Source organism: Oryzias latipes, chromosome 15 (genome assembly GCF_002234675.1).
Source record: "Oryzias latipes chromosome 15, ASM223467v1".
Classification (NCBI taxonomy): Eukaryota; Metazoa; Chordata; class Actinopteri; order Beloniformes; family Adrianichthyidae; genus Oryzias; species Oryzias latipes.
In genome coordinates this window covers 27,708,116-27,735,451 of record NC_019873.2, presented here as the reverse complement: position 1 = coordinate 27,735,451, position 27,336 = coordinate 27,708,116, and the positions used below count along the sequence as shown (strand labels likewise).

Below are 27,336 nucleotides of genomic sequence, written 5' to 3'. Positions count from 1 at the left end.
ACAGCATCAGGAGCGGCGCTGCCTGCTGGCATCTTTGTCTCTTTAGTGACATATGAGAAATGACCCTGTGTGGTTACATTCATATGGTGTGGTCTGGAGCCATCTTCAGCCTCTGGGACAAGTTTCCTGTTCTTGCATTTGTACGAAAATGTTTACAAAGTCTGAGAGGAAAAGAGCAGAAAGTAAGAAACTCTAGAGGCTGTTAGTTTGATTTCTTTAAAAAAGAAAACAAATCTGTGACGGGAATATTTTTAAATAGTTTACTGCTGGTTTAACTTTGTGTTGAGACAAAGTAAAGAAAGTAAGTAGGACTTCAGATATGATATCAAAGACAATGTCTGCAGAAAATGTTTGGCAGGGACCAATTCAAAAATTAGGCAGCATTTAGATCTCTTTTCACAACACTGAAGAAAATTTATGAAATGGAGAGTTATTAACAAAAAGGAAAACTAAATTGTGTTATTTGTGGTTTATCAAACTAAAGTTTTTAACCTTCATGGCTGATTTTCAGAAAAGACAAGTAAAAATCGAAAATCTGAATGTTACATATTTCGATTTTGTAACAAAATAAAAGAAGTTCTGTATCTGAAATTTTGATTTTTTTAATTAGATCTAATAGCACTTTTCTTGAACATTTTTTTTTTAAAGTCAAGACTTTTAAAAGATCAGGATTTATTTGGCAGCACATGTTCAAGCGGCCACTTTTAATCATAAGTCTAGGTAAACGTGAGTAAATGTACGTTTCGGGTTCTGCGTTCAAATTTCTCGCATTTACCACAAATGTTTAAAGTCAGTCTTTGAGCTCTGAGTACAAAACACTGAACGCGGACTGAAATTTAAATTAGGTTAAACTTTGACCAATCAGGGACGCAGATTTGTTGGTGATGTATAGCTTTTAATTCACAGAAGTACCAAAAATGTGAAACTTGATCCTGAAGTTTTTTGTTTTTTTGCCAGAATTTTTTGACACCAAGTCTTTCATGTATCGGAATGGAGCCTGGAAGAGATTTGCACTGCTGCGACTTTTCGCAGCAAATCTCTTCCAAATGTGGGAGGCGGCACGCGCCAGGAAACAGTAGAATAAGAAAAAAGAAGTAGTCCCTCCCTGCTTGTCCAGTGTGATTACATTGGGCTAAAGGCTGAAGTTTAAGATCCCCCATTTAGCGCGTTCTTGAACATGTGTCACCGGTGTGAACGATGCTTAATAAGGCAGCTCCACAATCTGACAAAAAAGAACAAAAAAAGAAAACTACAGTTTAAAATGAACTCAAAGGAGCAAAAGTCCTTTCTTTTCTTTGGGTTGCGTTCTAAATAATACGGATGAGCTGGAAACTGAGGAGCAAATCAAAGTCTTCCTGTGGAAAAGCTTAAATAACAGCAGCCGGTAAAGACGGTAAAGAGCGCCAGCGTTTTGCTTTCACTCACAGTGTGCAAGGTGAGATGTGGATACAGGTAAGAGTCATTTCCCCCCATCACTCTGCTGTCACTCTTTGGGCTGTGTGAGAAATGCAGGGATATCATCTTTTCACACATGCTTCCAGTGTGGGTGGGTGCGCTAAAATGGCTTCAGGTTGGTGCTGGATGATTAATCAAGCTGGAGAGGACAGGACCGGGCCTGCGGAATGAGGGAAATGTCATCCGACGCCATACGGGTTGTGTGAGCAAAGCATCCGCCAGCCCATATTCCTATGTCTCCTACAGATGACCCTGACAGGAATTATACCCTGACTTGCTGATACGCCGGCCCATGCACAGTCATGCATAAACAGAAGCACCAATGTGGACATAAACACAGGATAATCTTACAAATAAGCGGATGGTTTTGTTGGACTGTTTTTTCCGGTGTGTTATTCAGAGCGTCTGAGTTTTCTTTTGACGCTGAAGTGCATCTGAAATGATGCTGTTTACCATTTCAAAGCATCCTGATTGAAGCTGGCATTCATTTCAAGTGTTTTCACCTGATCTGACCGGCATGAAGTGGCCTTTTTCTCTCTGTCCTCCTGAGCAACACGTGATGCAGATGACTGGACGGTGTGGCGAGGCTGCAGCTTCTGTTTTTTCTTTCAAAGATGAAGAGGTGGGCGAGCCGCCACTATGGCCAGTACAGACGTGGAAAACCGGCGGCCTCAAGAACGGAAATGGAGAAAAGGCACTCGGCGTTGGTCCTGCAGGCTGCTCTGCTGCTCGTGTTTGCGTGGTCATCAGGAAGAGAAGACTAATGAGGGTTCCTTACATCTGAACCTCAAAAAAGAGGGATCAAGTGAAAGGGAGGCAGCAATACTGATTAGAGTGGAGGATGTGGGGATTGTCAATGCCAGCTTCAGTCTGTCAGACGAAGACCCCCTGACTCAGACGAATAGCAAAGCTCGCTTCGCCAGTGCTGTGTCTGCGACTCCAAGGCTGCAGAAGAAGAAAGGACTCAAACATCTGTCTGCACTCAGCATTCAGCCATCCAGCGATGCAAAGGATAACGTACAAAGAGAGGAATACAATCTGCAGCACGAGAGGGCCACTGATAGCCCTCCAGCATCTGAAGGCCTCCTCACACCACTTATCCATCTGATACCACCCACTCCTTCTAACGTTGTCGAAGACGATCGCTTCTTTGACAGCAATTCTGAGGAAAGTGATGGACGAACGTCAAGCGGAGATCAAAAGTCCAACTCCTGTGAGCAGGAAGCAGATGAGGGAAAAGTGGAGGGTTTGAAGGCAGATGGACATGAAAGCACAGAGGACCTCGACGCTGAGCCTGAAAACGACAGAGAGGAAGACTTTGGAGACAAAGAAGAGCCTGTGTCAGCAACAAGGGTGGACAAGGAGAAAGCAAAACCCAGATCCGTTTGGAGAGGCTGTCACATGACCCCTCTCCATGAACACCTTCAGAAAAGTGAGTGTGCTTCATTCAGAGATTATTTTTCCACATGTGTTCTTTAAAATGATACCTTTCTTTTTTGCCTTTTTCTTTTTGTATCTAAATGAAATGCACTCAAACTAGTTTATTTAAATTTAGTGACAATTTGAGACATTTATCCCAGCAAACATAAACGTTTTAAAGAGAAAGTGGTGTTTGAGGCATTTTTCACATGATGGAGGACGTCTACTAAATAAAATTAAGCTTAAAGCTGCATATTTTTTAATTCAAAATGTTTTTATCCATAAACAGGCGCAAAAAGTTCAGTTAGATGAAGATAATGTTTGATACATAAAAACACGATGGGGACGCCACAAGATTTGATTTGATTTATTCCCACATAAAGAAAAACATTCTCATATAAGTATAATCTAACTTAGAAAATAAAAGAGGTGATGGGACAGTCTGGGTTCATTTACACCACTACACCCTTAAGAGATTTGATGAAATAAAAAGTAAAAGTTAAACAAAAAAAAATCTAAAACACAAAAGTCAACAAATTAAAACAGAGGCTGAGGCTTGTGAGGGCTGGCTTATTGGAGTTTTCTTTTGGTTCAGTTGTACACATTTTAATGAAACGTTACAGACATGTGTGTTTGTATCGCTACTCTAGCAAGAATACTGTAAAAAATGTGGAATTTGTGCAGCTTAATTCCATCTTTGGTTCTCAGTTCATCCTGCAGTCTAGAAACTGCATTTCTTCTTATTTTGAGTGATAAAATGCCGCAGAAAACACAATGTACCTGGTCAGAAATATACAGTTTGGACACACCTTTCCATTCATTTGAATGAGAAGGTGTGTCCAAACGTTTGGTCTGTACTGTATGTGCAAACTCAAAAACACACAGTTATTCTTTAATTAGTCAAAAATTGCAGAGGATAATAAACAATGTCATCCATCATGGGGCAGACAGAAAATCTGTCTATGAATCGGGTAAAATTAATTTATTCTCGCCACAGATTGAGACGCTTAATACATTTATCAAGGAATTTCTCAAACAACCCTTTTATTATAACACAATGTTCCTTTATTATTAAGAGCAGGATTGGCATTTATTTCCTTTCCTTTCCACCAATAAAAATAGATAATTACGGCATAAAAATACTTAGTTTACAAGTTTAGAGTACATTTTGTACTTTGTTAGGGTCACATGGTGGTCCTGCAGTAGAATAAAAATTTGTGACTTAAAAAAAACCCCACACATCACGTTTAGAACCATTTTTTTCTCACTCTTAGTTTCACACGCTCACATAAATGCTCAAACAAGCTCATCCTTCATATTTCAGATGCAAATATCACATGAGTCGTGTGTGCACACCTGATTTACGTGAGTACCTAAGTGAAAAAAAAGGAAGACCCACCATATCTGCAAAAGAAAAACTTTGCAGACAAAAATTTAACTCTGCATATTCAAAACAAAACAAAAAATAATGCCTCAAATAAAAAAAACAACTTCCCCTTCATCCAAATAACTATTGTTACCCACGCCTCATCATAGTGTCTGTCCTCAAAGGGCCAGATATAAGTTACACATGTAACTAAATGTAATGAAAAATAAATGTAACTTGTTAATGTTAAATAACTCATTAGTTGTTTACTATAACTTTTTAAAGTGACAATTACAGTTGCATAGAAAATATGTTTTGTTACTCTAGCATAAAAATGTTATTCTGTCAGCTTAGGTTATATGGAGAGTGTTTAAGTCCTAATGTATAGTTGCCCAATCCCATATTTCAAGTCCATTTCCCCCTAGATATGATTAAATATACACCAATTTTTAATTTTTATTTTGAGAACTTAAAAACTTTTATGCTCTCGCGGGCAGTAACGTGCAGTCAGGAGAGGCAGGTGAGGCTGTGCCTCACCTGTCATTATGGGAAGAAAAGAGAAAAAATAAATTCAATTATTATATTTAATCAGTAATTTGTGCTTTGCAGTCACTTTCCATTTAAATGTACCATTTTTGAGTGTTTTTTCTTTTCAAAATCGCTGAATTTCCGCATTTGCCGTTCAGATACTAAGAAGTGACGTGCGATGAGGCACCAGCCCGCTATCCAAGCCTCACCTTGGATTGCGCAATACCTACGCAGTCAGACGGTGCTGCTGTATCTCTGTATGTCGGTTCAATCACTTGTACTATATGAGCTGAGTTTACATAATTTAGCAGATGTATATAATGTACAGTGTTTGTTTTTATAAATAACTGTATGTGAGGGACGTGTTTCTGGTGCTGAGCGCTAAACGCCGGCAAAAAAGCCGCTGGGTGAGGCCAGACATTCTCGTGCCTCATGTTAGGGGGCGCCGGTGAGCCCTGAGATCATGACGCTAAAAAATACTAGAATAAGTGATAGCAAGCTGCAAGTCATTTTCTTCAGAAGGAGCGGAATATGGACTTTATTTACAAGTAAAGGTAAGACCAGTGCCGGCCCTGGTCTTCCGGGGGCCCTAAGCGAGATTTAATTTGTGGGCCCTCTAACTGATCAGCAGCACCAACAAAACGCAACTGTTGTTGTAATATAAATGAGATATATCTAGTGCAGAATGTTGGAAAGAAGTGCCTTCACTGTTGTGCGTCTGTGCACAAATGTATGACTGTCCTTTAAGTAATAATGAAACAATAAGTTTGATTTGGGTTCCATATTGGGTAGATTTGAACTTACCAGCAGCAACATCAACATTTTCCCCTTTCAACAGAAGATGTGGTGACAGGAGTTTCCTATGCAGCTAAAAAACAAGAATTATTATACAATAATTATTGATGAAGTTAATAAAATAACTATAGCAGAATACTACTAATAGTTTAGTGGTTCAGTTAAAATCTGTGTGCAGGTTTTTCACAATGTCATGATCTTTTTATATATTTATGAGAAATAGATTGTTTGATTATATATTTGCACAAGATCATATTTATTTATTTATTAAGAACAGTTTGGGGCTCCATACTCTTCAGCCGCTGTTTATGGAAAAAAAGGGGTTATGCAGACACTGTTTTTTAAATTACTTTACATGCCACATGAAGGGATGTGGATGCTGCACCTCCTCCAATACTTTTTGATACTTTTTGAGAGCAGAAGAAAATGTTGGCTGACACGGAACTGTGCAAAACATCCTCATTATGTAAAACCAAAACTGTGAAATACAAATGAGAAAGAAATGTACCTATTTATAAATAATAAATGTGAATAATAATTTGAGTATAAATGGAAATATAAGCATTTATACACTTCTTATTCTAGTGTATAAATGCTTATACACTTCTTATTCTAATCTAGCCACAGGGGTTGCAAGCCAGTTGCCTCTGTGCCGGTCCCAAGCCCGGATAAATAGAGAGGGTTGCGTCAGGAAGGGCATCCGGCGTAAAAATTGCCAAAATAACCATGCGAATCATCCACAACACTTTAGACATACCGGATCGGTCGAGGCCCGGGTTAACAACGACCGCCACCGATGCTGTTAACCTACAGGGTGTCGGTGGAAATTTGACTACTGTTGGTCGAAGAAAGAGGGGAGGCAGAAGGGTCCGTGGCCAGAGAGAGAAGGGAAAAGGCAGGAACATAGGTTTGAGAATAGGGACTCTTAACGTTGGCACAATGACAGGGAAAGGCAGAGAGCTGGCAGACATGATGGAGAGAAGGAAGGTAGATGTACTGTGTGTGCAGGAGACAAGGTGGAAGGGCAGCAAGGCACGTAGTATTGGAGGAGGATACAAACTGTTCTATCATGGTGTTGATAGGAAGAGAAACGGGGTAGGAGTGATTCTGAAGGGGGAGTTTGTAAACAGGGTTCTAGAGGTGAAAAGAGTCTCAGACAGGATGATGAGCCTAAAGTTAGAAATTGAAGGGGTGATGGTGAATGTAGTCAGTGGGTATGCGCCACAGGTTGGCTGTGAGTTAGAAGTGAAGGAGAGATTCTGGAGTGAGTTGGATGAGGTCATACAGAGTTTCCCCAGAGGAGAGAGAGTTGTTATTGGAGCAGACTTTAATGGGCATGTTGGTGAGGGCAATAGAGGTGATGAGGAGGTGATGGGCAGGTTTGGTGTGAAGGAAAGGAATCTGGAGGGACAGATGGTGGTGGACTTTGCGAAGAGGATGGAAATGGCTGTAGTCAACACTTACTTCCAGAAGAGAGAGGAACATAGAGTGACATACAGAAGTGGAGGTAGGAGTACCCAGGTGGACTACATCCTATGTAGACGAGGTCATTTGAGAGAGGTTAGTGACTGCAAAGTGGTGGTAGGAGAGAGTGTAGCCAGACAGCACCGCATGGTGGTGTGTAAGATGACTCTGGAGGTCAGGAAGAAGAAGAGAGGGAAAACAGAAAAGAAGACCAAGTGGTGGAAGCTACAGAATGAAGAAACTTGTGAGGAATTTAGGCAGAAGTTGAGACAGGGTCTGGGTGGTCAGGATGAGCTTCCAGATGACTGGGAAACTACAGCAGAAATTATCAGGGAAACAGGTAGGAAGGTGCTAGGTGTGTCATCTGGAAAGAGGAAAGACGGTAAAGAGACTTGGTGGTGGAATGAGGAAGTACAGGAATGCGTCCAGAGGAAGAGGTTGGCTAAAAAGAAGTGGGATGTAGAAAGGACTGAGGAAGGTAGACAGGAGTACAAGGAAGCGCAGCGTAGAGTGAAGAGAGAGGTGGCAAAGGCCAAACAGAAGGCTTACGATGAGCTATATGACAGGTTAGACACAAAGGAAGGAGAGAAGGACTTGTACAGGCTAGCCAGACAGAGAGACAGAGATGGGAAGGACGTGCAACAGATAAGGGTGATTAAGGACAGAGACGGAAAGGTGCTAACAACTCAGGAGAGTGTACAGAAAAGATGGAAGGAGTATTTTGAGGAGCTGATGAACGTGGAAAATGACAGGGAAAGAAGGGAGGAAGATGTGGTTGTTGTGGAGCAGGAAGTAGCAGAGATTGGAAAGGATGAGGTTAGGAAGGCTCTGAAAAGGATGAAGAGCGGAAAGGCCGTTGGTCCTGATGACGTTCCTGTGGAGGTATGGAAGTGCTTAGGAGAGGCAGCAGTGGAATTTCTAACAAGGTTGTTCAATAGGATTTTAGAGAGTGAGAAGATGCCTGAGGAATGGAGGAGAAGCGTTCTGGTTCCGATCTTTAAGAACAAGGGTGACACGCAGAACTGCAGCAACTATAGAGGAATAAAGTTGATGAGCCACACAATGAAGCTGTGGGAAAGAGTAGTGGAAGCCAGGCTTAGGAAGAAGGTGGAGATCTGTGAGCAGCAGTATGGTTTCATGCCCCGTAAGAGCACCACTGATGCCATTTTTGCTTTGAGAATGTTGATGGAAAAGTACAGAGAAGGTCAGAAGGAGCTGCATTGTGTGTTCGTAGATTTAGAGAAGGCGTATGACAGGGTGCCGAGGGAGGAGCTGTGGTACTGTATGAGGTCGTCTGGAGTGGCAGAGAAGTATGTCAGAGTAGTTCAGGACATGTATGAGAGAAGTATGACGGTGGTGAGATGTGCTGTAGGTCAGACAGAGGAGTTCAAGGTGGAGGTGGGACTACACCAAGGATCAGCTTTGAGTCCTTTTTTGTTTGCTATGCTGATGGACAGGCTGACAGATGAGGTAAGACAGGAATCTCCCTGGACAATGATGTTTGCGGATGACATTGTAATTTGCAGTGAGAGTAGAGAGCAGGTGGAGGAACAGCTAGAGAGGTGGAGGTTTGCTCTGGAAAGAAGAGGCATGAAGGTCAGTCGTAGTAAGACAGAATACATGTGTCTGAACGAGAGGGATCAAGGTAGAAGCGTTAGGTTACAGGGGGCTGAGGTGAAGAAGGTGCAGGAGTTTAAGTACTTGGGGTCAACAGTTCAGTGTGATGGGGAGTGTGGAAAAGAGGTGAAGAGGCGAGTGCAGGCAGGTTGGAGCGGTTGGAGGAAAGTGTCAGGAGTGTTGTGTGACAGAAGAGTGCCAGCAAGACTCAAAGGAAAGGTGTACAAGACAGTGGTGAGACCAGCTCTGCTCTATGGGTTAGAGACGGTAGCAGTGAGACAGAGACAAGAGGCTGAGATGGAGGTAGCGGAGATGAAGATGTTGAGGTTCTCCTTAGGAGTGACCAGGTTAGACAGGATAAGGAACGAGTACATCAGAAGGACGGCTCATGTTGCCTGTGTTAGCGACAAAGTCAGAGAAGCCAGACTGAGATGGTTTGGACATGTTCAGAGGAGGGATAGTGGATATATTGGTAGAAGGATGTTGGAGATGGAGCTGCCTGGCAGGAGGGCAAGAGGACGGCCAAAGAGGAGATACATGGATGTCTTAACAGAGGACATGAAGTTGGCTAATGTTAGGGTAGAAGATGTCCATGATAGAGTGAGGTGGAAAAGGATGATTCGCTGTGGCGACCCCTGATGGGAAAAGCCGAAAGAGAAAGAAGATACACTTCTTATTCTATTATTTTGTATGTTCATAATTTTAAAATGAGTACATTTATTTTATTTGTCATTAATAAATTAGAACCTTTATTTCCTATGTATTTGGCAGTTTTGATTCTCCATATTTCATGCCAATGCAAGATTTTAAGACACTTTGTTGAAAAAGTCAGACTACCAGACTGTCTATAACAGATAAACAGCAGTTTCTATACTGACATAAACCGGAAAATGCAGAACGCACTAAATATGTGTTAGCAAAACAATTAAACAATACAATAACGTGAGTTAAACATTTATCAGCCATCACCATTGTCGTTATTTAATCTTCTCTTCGCCGTTTTGGAAGGTCCTGTCTGACCTCATCCAGGAAACTTGGGTATCAGAATTATTTTAGAGTTTTCCATTGGAAATTACGAAACGGGGTCGTTTATGTGCAAACTTCACCTGTCTTTCTAACTTTACCGAACTTCGGATCAATTAGTATTTTAAATCGCGAATGCACAGAAATACTGGATAATGTAAAAAATATGGCCCCATCATCCTCCAAACTTACCTTGTGATTGATGCTGAAGTTGTTCATCTTTTTTCAGCTCCTGATGGATAAAGTCTCTTCGGCATGAAGTGCTCTTGTTGTCGCTTTGATCAGCGTGACAAAATGCACTCGTTTTTTTTCTTTTCTCAACTTTATTGAAACAAAATGCGCTCGTAAATGCACACTGTGCCAGGCTTAGATGCAGTGATGTTGGCCAATCGTTGCTGAGAGTGGCGTAACGTCATTATTTGGGTTGCCAGATTGGTTCAGGTGTGTTGACAAGGGGGATCATTAAAGTGCAGGCAACTTTCTTTTGCACAACATTCACAGCTATGAAATAGGTTGCCAGATTTGGGTCTTTTTTTTATTTTATTTTTTCGCCACTTCGGGGCCCTGGTGGTGACGGGGGCCCTACGCGGCTGCGTAATTCGCGTATAGGGAGGGCCGGCCATGGGTAAGACGATAATAAGGTTTGTGCTTTTTTCTATGCTGCAGTTTGCATATGAAAAAAAAAAAACACGTTGAAATGATATTTTAAACAAAACACGTTAACTGTTGTCAATCAAATGGTGAATAAGTTACTCAGTTATTTATACTCATGGTTCATATGTTTGTAAATCTGACTGATGACGTCAGTGCCTCACCAGCCATTAACTTCACTGTACGTCACTGCTCGCGGGCCACATAAAATGACATGGTGACCACATTTGGCGCGCTGGCCTTGAGTCTGACATGTGTGCCTTAGATTATTGTTAGCATGATTATTGATGACAAAAGCAATCAAGGTAATAAGTTGCCTGACGTATTTGCAGTAGTTGTTTCCACTCGGATGTGTTCTTGTTGCGTCTGTCTGCACTCTGGGTTTCTCCGTGTTAGCAGAGGCTAACAATAAACCGGCATCCTCTTTCTAACCCCGGACTACATGTCTTAACCAAAGAACACATTAAGAAGTAAACAGTGACATGAAACACTAACATCTTCACTTACCTTGTCCTTCTTTTTCCAATTCATACTCCTGTTCCTTTTTCTCCTTCTTCTTACAACGGGGCAGGGGTAAAAACCATTCCCGACATTCCACCGGTGTTTGAGGTTTTTTTATTGCAGCGTTTTTATTAACCATTTGCAACAGTGCGTATTTTTATTTGTGGCATTTTTATTAATTGCAACACCCTTTATTTTTATTTGCAGAGTTTTTTTGTTTGCACTCTATTCTTTGCCACAGTGGCGGGTCTCGGCCTCCAAACCCAACTGATCGACTTCAGTTTTGGCAAATAAAGCATTGCATGGCAGGGGAGATTGATTCCTTTGCTGTGTTGGATAGTTCAGTCTTTCTGTTTTAGTGTGGGAGGGGTTCCGATAATAATTGAATGATGATGTATTTCACTGACCTGCTGAGCTCATGTCTTCCTCTTTGGTTTGATCTCATTTCTCTATTCAGATAAAATTGCACTCATTATGTGACATGGCTGCAGAACCTTGAGTGCCTCCTTTGGGAGCTGCAGAACCCCCCCCCTCCCTTTGTTTGAACCCTTTTTAACTATTATGCGTGGATTCCCCATGTGTTGCTTGTCCAACTGTTCCCAGGTTTTGGGTTCCCGTGACTCAGCAGGCTCTCCTCTCTTGGTCTTTTCTCAAAGAGCTTCCTTTGCTTTCAACAGGAACGGGACAATAACTCTGGAAACGATAAGCTTCGCTTTAGCCTGTTCATTCCGATAATGTGCTGAAATGTCTCAAATCCAAAACTCTACTCGTCATTAAGTATGAGTGACTGTGGAGTTGTGCGAGGCGTCAGGCGAAAAGCCCTCTGAGCACAGCCAGCATGTGTTTCTGAGCTTCATCATCCCTCCTCACACCGACACACTTTAGGTTTGGTCGGCTCCACATTGATGCTTTTCTTTTCTGTTCTTTTTCTCGCTGGACTCTCCATTCCGTACACTATGGACATGTTTTCACTCTAACCACCCGTTGGCTTTGGAATGGCAGAAATGAGGCTAGAAGTGGGTGGAGTTTACTGACTGGTGTTCCAAAAATGGTCGGTTAGACACGACAGAGTGAAGTAATTTTTCTCGAGTCCACCAGGTTGAAACAATGACCGTATATAAGAATTGGACTGAGTGACTCCTCCCTTCTGGCATTCGAACTAGGAAGTACCCGTTGGCTCCACAGACGTCTATTGAGAAATAAACAGCTGTTACTCAGTCATTCAACTGATCAGAATAACCATTCTTGATCTGATACCTTTTTTTAACATCTTCTTGATAATCCTAATTTTTTTCATGATATTTTTCTGTTGTTATTCAAATTATAAACTGACCAATTAGATGCCTCAAAAAAAGTAGGTGGAGCCTGCAAAGCTAACAAATTTAGTGTAGTCCACCTTTAAATGTTGAGGTCGTGGACTTCCAAGAAGCTCGCTCTGGGTTGGAGAGCTAGATTTCTATAGAAATGTTGATTCAGACCGACACAGACCAATTACTGCTTACTGACGACGCCTAGCTCCAACACAGTGGCGTCTGTATCGGGACAAAATAGTGAGTGGGCGGAGCTTGGATTCTTTTTTGGCGGGTAAAGGGGGACTTTTTTACCATTGTAGTTAGTAGGAAGTTACGCCCTTCTGTCGTCATTTGAGAAGCAGCAATGTTGGAGAACTCCAGGTTTAAATCCAGGAACGGAAAGTGACAGTTTGCCGTTTCAACACATAAGGAGCCTCCCCAGAGATGCCTTTCTTTTTAGAAAGAAAGTCTTAGAGGAAGACTTTAACTGGTTTCTGCTCACTTTTAAAGACATAATGTTCTTTCTGAGGTCAGAAAGCAACGTGCACGCATGTAGTTCCTCTTTTTTGGCTAAAGCTTTAGTCGACACCCCCTAAAGCAGGGGTGGGCAATTCCAGGCCTCGAGGGCCGGTGTGTCTGCATGATTTCCAGATAGTCTTGCCCTACTCATGACTGATTACCTGGTTCAGGTGTGTCCAGCCAATTAGAACATGCCAGAGCAGGGTATGCTGGAAAACATGCAGGAATGCGGCCCTCAGTGCCCACCTCTGCCCTAAAGGGTGGCTGACTACAGTTGAAAAATAGGCAAACCTGTATGGGGGCACGCTGGTGACCTGCATGATATATCAAGGTCGTGGACCGCTCTGTGGGCCCGTAAAGCAAAAATGTCACAGAGAGAAAAACGTGGAATCTGGACAAAAACATGCTTTCATTTTGATTGAAAATAAAAATATATATATTTCAAAATAGAAGGTTTTGGAGATTTTCATTTAAAACTGTGGCTTTTGTTCTAATTTTAGTGCCATTTGCACCAACAGGTTAATGTCCCTCAGAGAAAAACGCAAACTTAGACAAATGCTGAAGTCACAAAGGATTGATAAAATCGGATAAATGACTGTTCGACTTGGAAAACACACGTGACTCTCAGAAAAACAACAAATCTTCCCACATTTCATGAATGCAGAAGAATCTTTCTGCTCCTAAACAAATAGACCTCTGTTAAAGGTTCCATAAAAGGTCCCCATCTATTGGACACAACAGAATTACAAGAAAAAATAAAAAAACAACAAGAGTTATCAATTTAATTTATTTCAGTTTGGCGCGCCAGATTACTGTAACTAGTTTGACGGCATATGGCCCCTTGGCTGTAGTTTGCCTACCCCTGGACTAGAGTTTTGCGTAAGGCCACAGTATGACATCATCCATACATCATAGTTTTATGCAACGTCCATTAGCCTCACAAACACTTCACGGTGCACTTACCACACACACAGCAATGGTACAATCCATTTTTATGACGCCCCCCCTTAACCCTTGTGCTATCTTAGATGACCCCACCCTTACATTGATGTGTTCTCCCTACCATGACAAAGGTGGATAAAGGTGAAAGATGTCATGTAATCCATGGACACCAGTGAAGATCACAAATCATTGAAGAAAAAGGGTTCAGAGCACTGTCTAGTGGGTCTAGATGACCCAACTCCCAATGTTAACGCGCCTAGGATAGCACAAGGGTCAAGATGCAGCCGCTCCTCTTCATGACCCTTCACAGACCCGGACTAACCAAAATCCTGCAGCATCTGTACAGGTCAACCTGGGACCAATGATTCCCCTCGGTGACTCACAGACCATCCAGGTGAAACATCTCGCTCCCTTCTCCTCGTTTCGTCAGGGCTGTGATGAGGTTCCTCTGCTGACACATAAACAAATCTCAGCGTGCTATCTGCTTCTGAGGCCGTTCAGTCTGGATTAATTTCAAAGCAGTGTTTTCAGGACATTGTTAAGGAGGAAGGCACGGAACAATTTAGCTTCAAACTTCAAAACAAAGCCGGAGGATCTCCTATAACTAGACGAACAAATGACCTCTGTGGGAAAAAGTTCACCCTGTCAGAGAAGAACCAGACAGACGTCTGTGTTTGATGCATCGCACGGCAACATGTATCTGAGTCCCCGTATCAGCACCAGTGAATACTTCTTCCAAATTGAATGGAGGGAAGAAATGATAAAACACCGGCTAACCCATATCGTCATCTACTCCTTACATTAACCTTTTGTGTCTTTGTCATTGTACGCTGAGTCATGGACACAGAGGAGATTTTTTTATCACAACAGATAATGAAGTTTCCTGAAAATCACAATCTAAATCTAAATTTCACTTTGTGTGAAAGCAGATGACCTAAGCGGACAGGATTTGTGCTGCTGTGACATGCTGAAGGCTGAACCTCAGCGGCCAAACAACACTGCCGTGATGGATGCATTTACTCACCAAAAGGTAAAACTCTCCGAAACCCTTCAGTCCGAACCTCTCATGTTGAATCTGTGAGCATCGCTAGTGTGAATCTCTGATGTGAAGAAAATCGATAAAGATGTCAGTAACAAGATTCAATGTTTCTGATGGTTTTCTTTTCTATTCTGATGGGACAGCGAGCGATAACTCGCTCCTGCAGTCTTGGGGACACAACAAGAAGAGACACTTTTCATGGTCTGACCCAGACTGCAGACCAGTACCAAGAGGGGAGGAGGATTTCTCGTCAACGACGCATAACTGTTGGCAAGTCTGCCGTTAAACTGCACATGTTCAACTAAACACTGCATGTGTGTCAGCTGATGCACAGCCAATCAACTCCCTTGTGAGCATCTGCTTTGTTTACGCTCTCCACACAGCATCATATATGCCCTATTCCAAGGATCAGAACGGAAACTTCCCAGAGAAGGTAACACGGAGGATCAAAGCGGAGCCTTCAGGGTGGCATCAACACAGCGCAGAGCCGCTGCAATTACAGAACTTGTTCTGTTTATGTTTCCCAGCTCCCTTGATCTGTAAAAGCAATGACTCTGCAAATAGTCTCGGGATTTTAGTCTTTGCATCCAGGATTTGCCGAGCAAGATCAGTTGTTTCCTTAGCAATCTGTGTATTTGTTGAAACACAGAACACGGACAAAAGGATGCAATTTCTTCAAGGAAAATTGTACACTTCCTGATTTGACTATATCTCTGCGCCGTATCAAGGCTGGATTCCCTTTGGGATTCTGTCAGCTACAAGCTAAATTAGCAAATGTCAGGGTCTTTGTGGACATTAGGACCGAGGAGGATTATTATTTCATCAAGGGTTTAAAACCAGGAGTCTAATAAGTAAATGTATTTATGTCTTAAATATAATTATAAAAACGTTTGCATATTATCGCTTATGACTGTAAAAAAAGAAACGGCTTAAAAAATCCAGTGACCCACTAGGATGAGTTTGCAATTATCCATGTTTACTCGTCTGGATGATTGAGTCAGATTTAAGTCAAATAGTTTTTTTTTTTTACTATTAAACAGTTTCATCCCTGAATCTTTCAGATTTTAGTGCATATTTGTGTTTCTTCTTCCTCCTCCAGGATGAAAACAGAGACCTGGCCAAACCTCTCAAAGAGTTAAACACAGAAGAAGTCTGCCAGTGGTTCACCGGCATTGGATTGCAAAAATGTCTCCCTTTCATTCGAGGTAAAGTCAAAATATTCTGACTTTGATCACATCTGCTTCATTATCTTGTCAAAATGTAGCAGTAAAATCACTCAGCTGTATCCAAGATAAGCTTTCAGCTTAAGCGCTGCAAGAAAACAACATTTCCATGAAAGCTTCTGAAGAAAATCCAATTAATTTGATTTGTTTATGTTGAACTAACATTTTTTTTTTAACCTGCATGGATTGTTGGCCTTTGGAGGCGCCATATCAATGCATGTTTGGACAAAAGTCCTAACAAAGTTCCTCTGATTTTTAAACGGATACACAAATACAAAATACCCCAAATAAATGAATTTAAATGACACATTAACAAGAAATATAACTCAGTGGATATTTGAGGCGATCATTTTTAATGAATGTATAGGTTTGATGCACAGCTCTTTGACTTGTCTTTGTGCTTTACCATTGAATGTTTGTTTCAGAGGAAAGTCTGTGTGGGGCTGACATAGCCTCAGTGGATGCAAACACTCTGGACATCCTGCACATCACCTCCCTGGAGGAAAGAGAGCAGTTACTGTCAGCCATCTACAACGAGCTCCACCCTCCCAACACCACCAGTCAGACGCTGGACTCTCTGCTTGGTATGAATGAATCGGTAACATGACAAACAAGCACAGAGCTGGATCCTTCTGCAAATGAAGACTAAGTGCTCACAGATGTTTCTTCCGTAACCAGAATCCTTCGGGCCAAAGAACGTGGAAAAGCTCACTGAAACATTGTTATCGTTGACCAAGACCAAGTCTTCGCCTCAGGTGAGCTGCCTGAGCATGAACCAGCGATCCTTCAAACTCAGGTGAAGCTGATTTACTGAATATTCCTGAATCTAAAAGAAAACAAAACAAAGACTAACGTTTTTTGGCTCCATTTTTCTACTGTAGAAACACAGGTCCAAACCAAGTTTCAAAGAGGAACTCTCAGATGATCGAGATCACCATAAATGGTAGGAAAAATGCTCCTCTTTGTAAATATTTCATCGAAAGTTAACGCAGCAACAAAAACACCAACACAATAACTTAGATACTAGTTTATTATAGGATTACTTGTTATAATTTTTTCCCAAAAACTTTCCCAGAGCTCCACCCCCTATTGTAGGACAGTGTTAGTCAAACATTTCCCATAAAGTAAACTTGTACAATTAGCAGAGAAAACTCAAACTTTTACGAAAATGAACTCATAAAATCACAAGAAAAATATCTACATTTTACAAGAACAAAGTCAATATTTTATGAGAATAAATGTATAGAATTATGAGTAAATAAGTCCATTTTTACCAGAAAAGAGTTATAATTTCATAAATTATAAATTAAGAATTTGGGAGATTAAATCATAGATCTATGAGGCAAAAAGCTGATGACTAAGAAAAATAAAAACAACAACAAAAAAACAACAAATATGTTTCAGCATGAGAGACGTAAAGTCCATCGTTAGCGGTTTCCTCAGTGTTGGTTTCTTAAATAAGGAAGCCTTTAGTGAGTCAACATTGACTCAGTGTAGGTGAAGGGATATTACAGTTTTTCTCCATTGGTTTGGCTCATTTCTTGAAACAGAAATTACATTCTGAAAATTCTAAGATCATTTGGCAAAACAGTCTAACAGTTCAGCACAACACTACAGCTCCCTCGCAAAACCTAATATATCTCCCAAAAAGGTTCACTCCTGCTTCAAAACTAAATTCCGTTCCCATGTGTGCCACGAAAAACGGCAAAGATCCTTCTCAATTGCTTTGGCTCATTTCTTGATCAGACTGGACGTTCTCAAAACTCTTGGTGCTTTTGCCAAAATAATGTGGATGGTTCGGCACAACGCCATGGTTCACCTGCAAAAGCTCATATCTCTCCCAAAACAATTCACTCCTTTGTCAAAACTACATTTCCTTCTCATTTTAACAGCCAGTGCCCCCAAAATACTTTGTCCCTTTAGCATTGTATTAGCACTGCAAGTCAAAATGATTAGATGTTTTGTCACTATAGCAGAGGACCATTGAAATATCCCTCATGTCCACCTTTCAGTCTTAGCTCAGTCCTTTATTGACAATGGTAACTGTACTGTTTTTGTATAGCTAACAGAATACAATGTTATATAAAACTGAAAAAAAGAAAAAGGACTTTAGGGTGAGAGTAGCCTCTTAGGTTTACAGTTTTTCTATTCATGGTATTATGTTCTTGACTAATTTTGAGGATTGAACAGACTATTGTACATGTGATGACTTACACAATGAAATGATGCTGACTCATTTTGGAGTGAACAACCATTAGACTGAGAATCAACAATCAGTTTAGATCAACAAGATCTATTCACTTGGAAATTGTGCTAAATGAAGGCTACCTGTACTTAATTATTTGCAAAGATGTACTGAGACATTGAGACATATACTAAGACATTTCCACTTTGATGAAACTAATGAGAAATTCCATTCTGTTGTGAACAATTGCCAAGTGGTTTGGAGGTTTGTCCCTGTTGTTTTGAGAATGTAATTTCTGTTTTCAGAAATGAGCCAAACCAATGTAGAAAACTGTAAAAATAATTTGCAGGAAACTGGGCCTCTTCAGAAGAAGATTCAGCAGTAGAGTTGCAAATTCATTATAGCACATGGATTCTTTTGACAAAAGATTTAGTCTGCAACCTAATGTGGATGGAGGCTTTTTTTACGCCTTTTTCTCACAAATTTACAACTTTATCATTGACTGCATAGAGGAACTGGACTGAGTGACTGGTGTTCCAAACAGGAAGTACCCGCTGGTTCCAAGAAGCCAAATTCCCATAGATTTCTATAGAGAAATGATCAGCTGTTACTCACTCCTTCTGTTTGTCAGAATAAACATCTATAGATGATGTATAGATATTTCACCGGCTTCCACCTTTGAGCTTTCTATGAAGATCTTTGTTTTATTGTATCTGAAAGCAGCCTTATGCCAAACTAAAAGAAAATACGGAAATAAATCATTCTCTACTGCATGAGTTGTCCGACTGAAATGACATTTTAATTCCTACTGAACTGAAAAATCCAATAATGCATTTGCATAAATTGCAAAATACCTTTTTCAATTGCAAATTGAATTGTAAATTGTAAATTATATATAACTAATTTAGCCTTTTTTTCATAATTTTAAGACTTTATTCTCATATATGAATCTATTTAATTTTCTTTCATGGTGGCCCTGATACTCTGTCGTAAAATTCTCCCCTGTAGAAACCAAAATGAGTTCATTTAGTAATATGCAATGGTTGGGAGATACAGATCACCAATTGGCCTTACTTGTACTCAGGAGGGTCTCATAAATTTTCTTTATATTGTAAAAAAACAAATGATGACATCATGCGTTTTGTCCTGCAGCTTTGGAGAGGATTGTTCATCTCCGAACTCCAAAGGAAACAACTGTGGGAAAAATCATGGAGTCCTGTATTAAAATGTTGGGAATGACGGATGATGCCAGCTTTTTCACACTGAAGGAAAAACAAGGTGCTCTGAATCAAAATTGGATTTTTACATTGAAGTTGATGGCAAACTTAAACTGCGCAGATTATAACAAGTGTTGTGTTTCTATTCAAAGATTCACCTGAGAAACTTTCTCCAGATCAGCAAATTGGATCTTTTCTGACATCAGAGAACCGACAGCTGGAGCTGCATCTGTGTAAAATGGTGCGATTAAAGTAGAACAGTATTTGTAGAAGGCTGGTCTTCATCATGATTATGTAAATCCTCTGCATGATTTTACATCACAGGACAAATCGCTGGGTTCTGCTTCTCAGAAAAGTTCCAGTGAAAATGGATCCAACCATAAAAACGCTAAAGAGGAACGGATTAAAGAACTAAACCAGCAAGTGGAATCGCTGCAAAACGTGATCCTGCAGGTTCAATTTTTACATTTAATTTCACACAAACATGTAGAAACCGGACACGTCTGATCAGCCTATAGGAAGGGTTATAATCAAGCTGACATCTCTGACTGTGAAAAGGTCCAGGAGCTCCACCACAGCCTGGTGGCGTTTTGTTCAGAGCTGAAGAGCATGGAAGCAGACGTGAATGTGGACGGGCTCGGTTCTGCTCAGCTGAAGCGGAGGCTGGAGGTGGTCATCGGCCAACTGAACGACAAGAAGCAGAGCATGCAGACCCTCAGAGACAACACCAACAACTCGGCTCAGAGTAAAAAGTAGGTGGACTGTTCTCCTCACTTCTCCGCTCAGCTGCGTCACGTGTCGTCGTTGTGACCCGCAAATCCAAAGAGCAACTAAACCTGTAAGAGTCATCTGGATATGACGTCAGAACCTGGAGATTCTCCACCTGATCAGACTGGGATTCTGCTGAATTTCCTTTTATGGTCTTCCATCATCTCTACTGCCCCCATCGCTGCACTTTTTCATTAACACAAAGCAGGCTGCTTAAGCCTTGAAGTGCTTCGAAATGATGCAGATCTAGTTTGAACCTGCAGCCGTCCTGGACCGAAGAACCAGATGTTTTTTTTTCTGTAATTCTTCTTTCTTTCTGCGCACTTGAGGATGCATTTTACCCCCGCCACTGACACAATACGCCAAATCCTCAAGAACCCACCAAAATCTCCAGCACCCAGGACCCTGTGTAAATGAATTTTTGACATAGTGAACCCCCCCCCCCCCCCACCAGCACCACCCAAACAAACAAATGACATCACTGTAGGAGAAACCATCAAAAAGTAAATGGGGTCAAAAATCTCTTACAGGGTTAAGAAAAATGTATTTCAAAATCCACTAACAGAACCAAAACACACACATCGTAGATGTCCAAAGGAAGTTTTCAAACTATTATGGGATGGCTACGGGACCTGCAACTTGGTGGCCATGTTGTGACAAAGTGTGAAATCCAACCTTTTTCCCCCAATATGAATAAAGAAAAGTTGTTCAAGTGGTCTTCAAAACATGACACACACGCCACCACACACCACAACCAAAGTTGTACTGACCTTGAATTTGACCTTGAAACTTAAGTTTTCCCAAAAAGATTACCTTTAGGACCTTTTTCCTGATTTAAAGTCCACAAAACTCCTTAGGCATCACTTGGAAGATGTTTGGAACAAAAAGCTGGACTTAAATGGGTAGATTTTGAACAATAGTTTACAAAAGTAGCGTTCCCATGTTGCTGCTTTTCCCAAAATGTTGTCAAAATGTAAGACACGAATCGTTGGGTCAAGTTGAATGTAACAATATGCCATATGAAATAAAATGATAGTTTCTTGTTTTGGACAATGCTTTAAAGAAAAAAGAGCACAAGATTAAAGGAAAATGAGAATGAAAAACACAAGAAGCCCTAATGCCTTATAAATTCTCCCCCGCAAACGATTTGAATCTATTAGGAAAGTGAGCGTGGTTAATATAAAACCTCTGTTGCCAAGGAAATTTAAAAATTTACTTTTGATGATTCTTCAGAAAATGACATAGACCTGTTTCTCACCGCTAGACGATCAAAAAATGAAATGGTTGCTATGAAGATAAAACCAGCAGAAATAAAAAAAGAGTGTTTTTGTTAGGGTGCCATGGGGAGAATGGGAAAATGATGGGTGGGTTCCAGCTGCTCAGCCAGTATGGACTGGTCAAAAAGGCCATGCAACGACACTCGGGCTTAAAATTATTTTGGATTCTTTATTCTGTACATTTATATTTCTGCACATGTGTTTCTGGTTCCTCAGCTCCCCTAATGTATTCTTGTTGCTTTGAAATACTCAAGAAGCTCCAGCAGAACCATCATGCAGCTCAAACTTTCCTCTTCTGATAATTCTTTGGCTGCAGTTTGAGACAAATTGACTTTTCTTTCTTTCTTTTACACTCCAAATTCTAATGCATCATGTTAGGTTGATCTCTTTTCCCGTGCAGACAGCTGGAGGTTCGACTCCTGGAAAAGATGAAACGCAACTGCCAAGTCTTTAAGGAGGAGATTTCCATCGTGCATCTCAACCGGCAGGTGGCCCATCTCCAAAATGCCCTGCAAGAAAGTAAGGTACTGTTTAAAAAGCTTAGCACCTTCTAAATGATTCTCTGCACAAGCGTTGAATTTTGGCTGTGTCTTTCACGTCTGGAGCTCGGGCTGAAGAGTTTAATCAAGATGTCAGATGCACCGAAATGTGGGAAAATCAGCCTGAGACAGAGAATGTTTTGATTTCTAAAAATACACACTGAGAAACTGATATTTTGCACCAAAACAGCCATGGAAACTGAGCGAGGCATGTTTGGTATGGAATAATAAAATCATAACTTCAGAAACAACAATCACAGAGAGATTCCATGACTAACATCATTCCCAGTCGGCTTTTTCTGAACCACTTAAGCACCTTAAAGAGCAAACCTTTCAGAGAAATTACTGTACACCATCACTTGACACTATTATAAAGCAACACAAAGCTCCATTCAGCCTGATGCTCCCCTTGTTGTGGGAATGGGAGAACAAGGCCCAGCCAACTTCTTTAGATCACATTATCCTTTTTCTTTTTTGAAAATGACGTTTAGTGCGACATTTGAGAGCCTGTGACCATACCAACAATGGAATTTGTGTGCGACAAAAGCTACAGGGAGAACAGAGTGGAGAACTGGGCCGGCATGTGTAAAACTATCTCTGTCTATTCCCAGAGGAGCTCACTTCTTTTTAATGCCACTCTTTTATCTGGTCGGAGAAGTCCTAACGAGGTGCCATGAAAGGATACACGAGGCTTCGGCTTTGAAAGGTGCCCCGTGTCACGTTGCCACCCTGAGGCCACGCTTTTTTAGGTGCCGAGTTTGTGGGAAAAGCAGCAGCGCTAATGTTTATCATATGACCTAATCAGAGTTAACACACAGGTCAGAGCTGAAGAGCAGCCTGGGAACTGATAGAGCCGCTGTTCAAATAAGGAACAGACCGCCCTGTGTTTAGTCTTGTAGGCTGTCCTGGATTACAGACAATAAGGAAATATTTATCATCGCCAGTCCAATCTCCAGGATCTATTGCAACTGGTGGGCACCAATAAAGCAGCTGAGGAGGGGGGACGCAATCTAAAGAAAGAAGATTGAGGACTGTAGACGGAAAAATGATCCGGATGATTTGAAATCTGTCAGACAGACTCCTAAAATAAAAGGGGGAAATGCCCAATCCTTTGTCTCAGCGTGAGCTCAGCTGTCTCCCATGTTTGAATCCCTCCTTCTGCCCCGAAAGATCTCAGCGGCTGAGTGAGTCAGGACCTTCTCCTCCTGTGAGACAGCTCTGAATGTCGGTCTCCAGTCCATCAAGACAAATGAAAGGCAATCCTCCCCATTCAAAGTCCTGTCAGAGTCCCATTTCTCACGCTGGGAGAAACAAAGCCTTTCTCAGAGCGTGTTTATGACTTCCTGTGGTAAAAGTAAATTATGATATTTGTTACACTACATGCAAGATCTCTTCCCCGTTTTGTTCCACTTCTTTTGAGTAAAGCATTACTTCTTTGGTCAGTTCTGTGTGCAACAGCTTAAAAACAAGTCAAACATTTGTACACCATTGGCAGATATTCTTCAAACAGAAAAATTATTCTAGTCACTAAAACATGTCTTCTCAAACTAGGATTAAAACGTTCTTGACAAGATGATTTTTCTTGTAAGACAGAAAGTACGACCATTTTATTTTGATTTTCTTAAAATCCAGGTTTTGCAGCATATTAAGTACAAGTCCCGTTTTTGGCTCAGGCAGACTTGGATTTAATTGGATCTTCAGGATAAACATTTCCAATATGAAGAGAAAATTCCTGGGGATCTTGGAGCATGTCCAAAATTCAGCAAGCTAGAAAAATGATGCATATTAGAGTTTGCTCCTCAAGGGGCTTCGGTTGAGTTTCCGTTGATATATCCTGTCTGGCCCATTTGTCTGCAGAGAGCGAAGCCTTAGCTTTGACCCTTGACCCTCGCGAGGCGGCAGCTCTTGCTGCGAGGCATTCACACGCCATGTGGGGGGAGAGGAGAGTATGCCAAGAGGCTGGATGAGGAAACCCTGGAATTTGGTGGTCAAACTCACAAGTTATTTCTGATCCCTTCCAGCTACTTGTGGTGTGATCTCTTCTAAAGCTAATCATTATATCTTGGTGGTAGCCGTGGCAGCATCAGCCTGTTTTCTGAACTTGTTTGTACTCCAGTGGGGTAACAGAAAGGAAATTTCATATTTCCGTGTCCCAAAAGCAGCCCTGCTTTATGTTTCCACAGCGGTGTCAAATGGAAATCATCACTTCTCAGGGTTGTTGGTTTCGTGAGCATTCGTGTGAGTTTCTGCCCTCTATTCCTTCAGGAAAAAGAACAGAAAAAGACTTTTAGTACTTTAAGCCAGTTGGTGTCGCCACGATCTCCGGTCATGCTGATGGTTGTGGAGGAGAAGCGGGGCCCGGATGGCGAGTATGGCTTCACGTGTCACTACCAAGAAGGCAGTGGGCTGGTGGTGATGAAGGTGCACAACTCTCAGCTCTGTGTGAACGACAGGTAATAGAAAAGGCTAAAAGCAGATTTATCCCTTGTGCTATCCTAGGCACTTTAACATTGGGAGTTGGGTCATCTAGACCCACTAGACCAGGGGTGTCAAACTCATTTTGCCTCGGGGGCCACATTCAAAATACAATGACTGAAAATTGTATTTTCAGTCATTTATTGACTGAAAATACAATAAATGACTGGATTCCTTCATTTGGCACCCAAGTCTCCTCAGTGATGTTGGATCTGTAATTGTAATCCTTGATAGACTCATGTTGGCAAAGGTCGACTGCTTTTTGGGAACAAGACTTCTGCAGCCTTCAGCCTTTTTTCATAAGTTCACCATCAGAAAATGGTTTGGATGTTTGCTCCCACTTGTCTGCAATCAGGCATCTGTCACTGCTCCATCACTGACATCACGGCTGCAGTAATGCAGACGGTTATTTTGTCAGTCCAGCTAATAGTTGATAAATCTTCTCTTTTCTTAACTGCAAAGGGTGAAACTTTTCTTTATGGTGAGTCTCAGTGGTGCTGAATGCTATATTCTTTGAGCACTGCAACCTGTTGATGACATACCAATCACACAGGTTTTGCATTCAGCTCCATGAACAAATAAAACTCTTTCTATTTTTTCCTGGAAAGCTCAGCACTCCACTTCAACCTTATTTTATCATTCTGACAACATTTTGCTCATTATTGTATCACTACTGATCATTCTTATAGCAATGTAACAGTGGTGAGGCTCACGAGGAACCAAACTACATCTTACCCAGACCCAGAGCTGTTAGGTTTCCCTTTTTGCACATGCAGATATTTGCTGTTTCATCTGTTTTGCTTTTCTTTTGCTCCCCCTAGTGGCGGAATTGCGCATTTCGGTTATTTCTTTAAAAAATCATAACTCGCCACAGGAATGGACTAGAAACGTGCTTTCTTTTTTAAACATCCTTTTGATTTTTACTCTTCATGTGTGGGCCACACTAAACCACCTGGCGGGCCTGATATGGCCCGCGGGCCGTATGTTTGACACCCCTGCACTAGACAGTGCGCTGAACCTTTTTTCTTCAATGATTTGTGAACCTTACTGGTGTCCATGGATTACATGAACTCCTCTTCACCTTTATCCACCTTTGTCATGGTAGGGAGAACATGTCAATATAAGGCTGGGGTCATCTAGGACAGCACAAGGGATAATAGGAAAAATAATTACAGTTCATGTGTTTTCTCATGTCTGACATAAAACAGTTGATGTCAAGAGAAACAGGCTTTTCGTGAAAAAAGGCAGATACTAAACAGCTTTCAGGATCAGGCTTTCTTGCTGTACCTTGTTTCACACACAAAAATAATCTCAAATATTCTACTTTTTGGCCTTTGGTTATTTGACTGCTAAAGTAGATGTTATTTTGAGTGTTTTTAATATGACAGACAAATATATTATTGAAGATCTGCGGAATTGAAATTGTTCTAAATTAATTCTACATGTCAACCTCATAGGCTGGTGGAAGTGAATGGCGTGTCGGTGATAAACTCTTCATCCTGGGAGCTAAACGACCTTCTGCTGGGGGGAACCAGCGCTCAGATTGTTGTCCTCCGTCAGCCTTCGACCATCGCGCCCCCCTCTGAGTTTCTGCACCGCATGGTCAGCCCCGATCCTGCTGAAAAACAACGCCAAGGAGGTGATGCGGGAACCATGAAAACCCCTCCCCAGCGTAAGGTCATGGCCATATAAGGAATATCAAATGAAGGAGCATCCATCCATCAACTGAGACTTGAACCTTCTGTCCATCCAACCACCCATCTGTCTGTCCATCCATCCATCTGTCCAATCATCCACCCATCCATCCATCCTTCAGTACATCCATCCACCCATCTATTCTTCAACAGTGACTTAGACCATCCCTCCCTCCCTCCATCCCTCCATCAGTCCATCCATCCATTAACTGTGACTCAAACCCTCTGTCTATCTATCCATCCATCCATCCATCCAACAATCCATTCATCAACTGTGACTTAGAGCTTCTGTCCGTCCGTCTGTCCGTCCATCCATCCATCCATCCATCCATCCATCCATCCATTTTGAAATCAAATGTGTGATGTATGTATATAAATAGGTTTCCAAGATGTAGAAAGTTTCAAAGTTGAAAAGTCAAATAAAAATCTGATGGACACGTGAGCAGCTAAAATAAGGTAAAGATGATTCCGGTGACTGAACAGTTGTGGTTCTGGGAAGGATGAATGCAATCGTCATGCTGTGTACGGTAAACTATGAGTAATTGTTACAACAGAAGTCAAGACTCACTCAGTACCTCAGGCCACTTTTTTCTATCTTCTGTTGATGAGTTTTTGCATTGCGTTGCTTAACTTTCCTCTTAAACACTTAGCGTCTTTCAACTGCAGCCCCTTAATCTCAAGATTTCATCATTTGGTTCAGATATGATCTTATCCACACCTTAATCGTAGCAAGACTTAGTTCGAATTTTATCGCTCTGATAACCTTCTCTGACGTGTCATTACATATTTCCCATGATATAAACTCTTCACAGAAAGTTTTTTTTCCCCCTTAATTCTGTCCAACCTCAGAGACCAGAAACAGGAATTTGAGGATTTTGCTTCACTGGAAGGAAACTAAGACTTGATCTATGGAAACTCTGAACAATGTTTATTAGTTTGTTTGTATTTTTGTGTTATCGTGTTACATTTGTGTTTGTGCAGAAAATATACATGCATTTTTTTAACTCCACTGGTTGCAAGTTCTGTAACATAAAACAATAAGTGTTTTCATTTTGAAACTTGATTTAAAAACAAAGTCTTGTCCTCTTGTCTTGTCCAAACTTGTCCTGTCCAACAGCTGGGCAGACAGATGAGAGCTGAAGGCCTCTTGTGTTTGACATGTTATACTTTAACAACAGGGTTTATGAATCTTCTGGCAAACCAGAGGTATGTCTGAATAAACCCCTTTTGGAATCGAGGCCAAACTTTATTTATTTTAATCATATTTGAAAATCTTTTGTGTTTGACCGGACGGAAAAGGAAAGGAAGGAGGAAGAGAGAGGATGTTAGAGAGGGGGGGGTAGGATG

The 27,336-nt window shown here is 41.3% G+C and overlaps 1 protein-coding gene across 4 annotated transcripts in view; it reads left to right on the top strand.

Annotated features, from left to right (window-relative positions):
* LOC105355847 overlaps nt 1-27,008 on the top strand; it is a 57,157-nt gene extending 30,149 nt beyond the window's left edge. For 2 of the 4 annotated variants that reach the window (XM_023963415.1, XM_023963414.1), the window contains 14 exons: nt 14,502-14,602; nt 14,755-14,881; nt 14,995-15,044; nt 15,711-15,816; nt 16,260-16,418; nt 16,513-16,630; nt 16,716-16,777; nt 19,172-19,297; nt 19,389-19,477; nt 19,561-19,689; nt 19,795-19,988; nt 21,682-21,805; nt 24,086-24,273; nt 25,753-27,008. In XM_023963415.1, coding sequence (XP_023819183.1) covers nt 14,537-14,602; nt 14,755-14,881; nt 14,995-15,044; nt 15,711-15,816; nt 16,260-16,418; nt 16,513-16,630; nt 16,716-16,777; nt 19,172-19,297; nt 19,389-19,477; nt 19,561-19,689; nt 19,795-19,988; nt 21,682-21,805; nt 24,086-24,273; nt 25,753-25,987 — 1,773 coding nt within the window. In that variant the 5' untranslated portion in view covers nt 14,502-14,536 and the 3' untranslated portion in view covers nt 25,988-27,008. Of the gene's footprint in view, nt 1-622; nt 2,888-14,501; nt 14,603-14,754; nt 14,882-14,994; nt 15,045-15,710; nt 15,817-16,259; nt 16,419-16,512; nt 16,631-16,715; nt 16,778-19,171; nt 19,298-19,388; nt 19,478-19,560; nt 19,690-19,794; nt 19,989-21,681; nt 21,806-24,085; nt 24,274-25,752 lie in introns of those variants that run through there. The other 2 variants (XM_023963412.1, XM_023963413.1) reach the window with 2 other exon arrangements.
* The last annotated feature ends 328 nt before the right edge of the window (nt 27,009-27,336 follow it).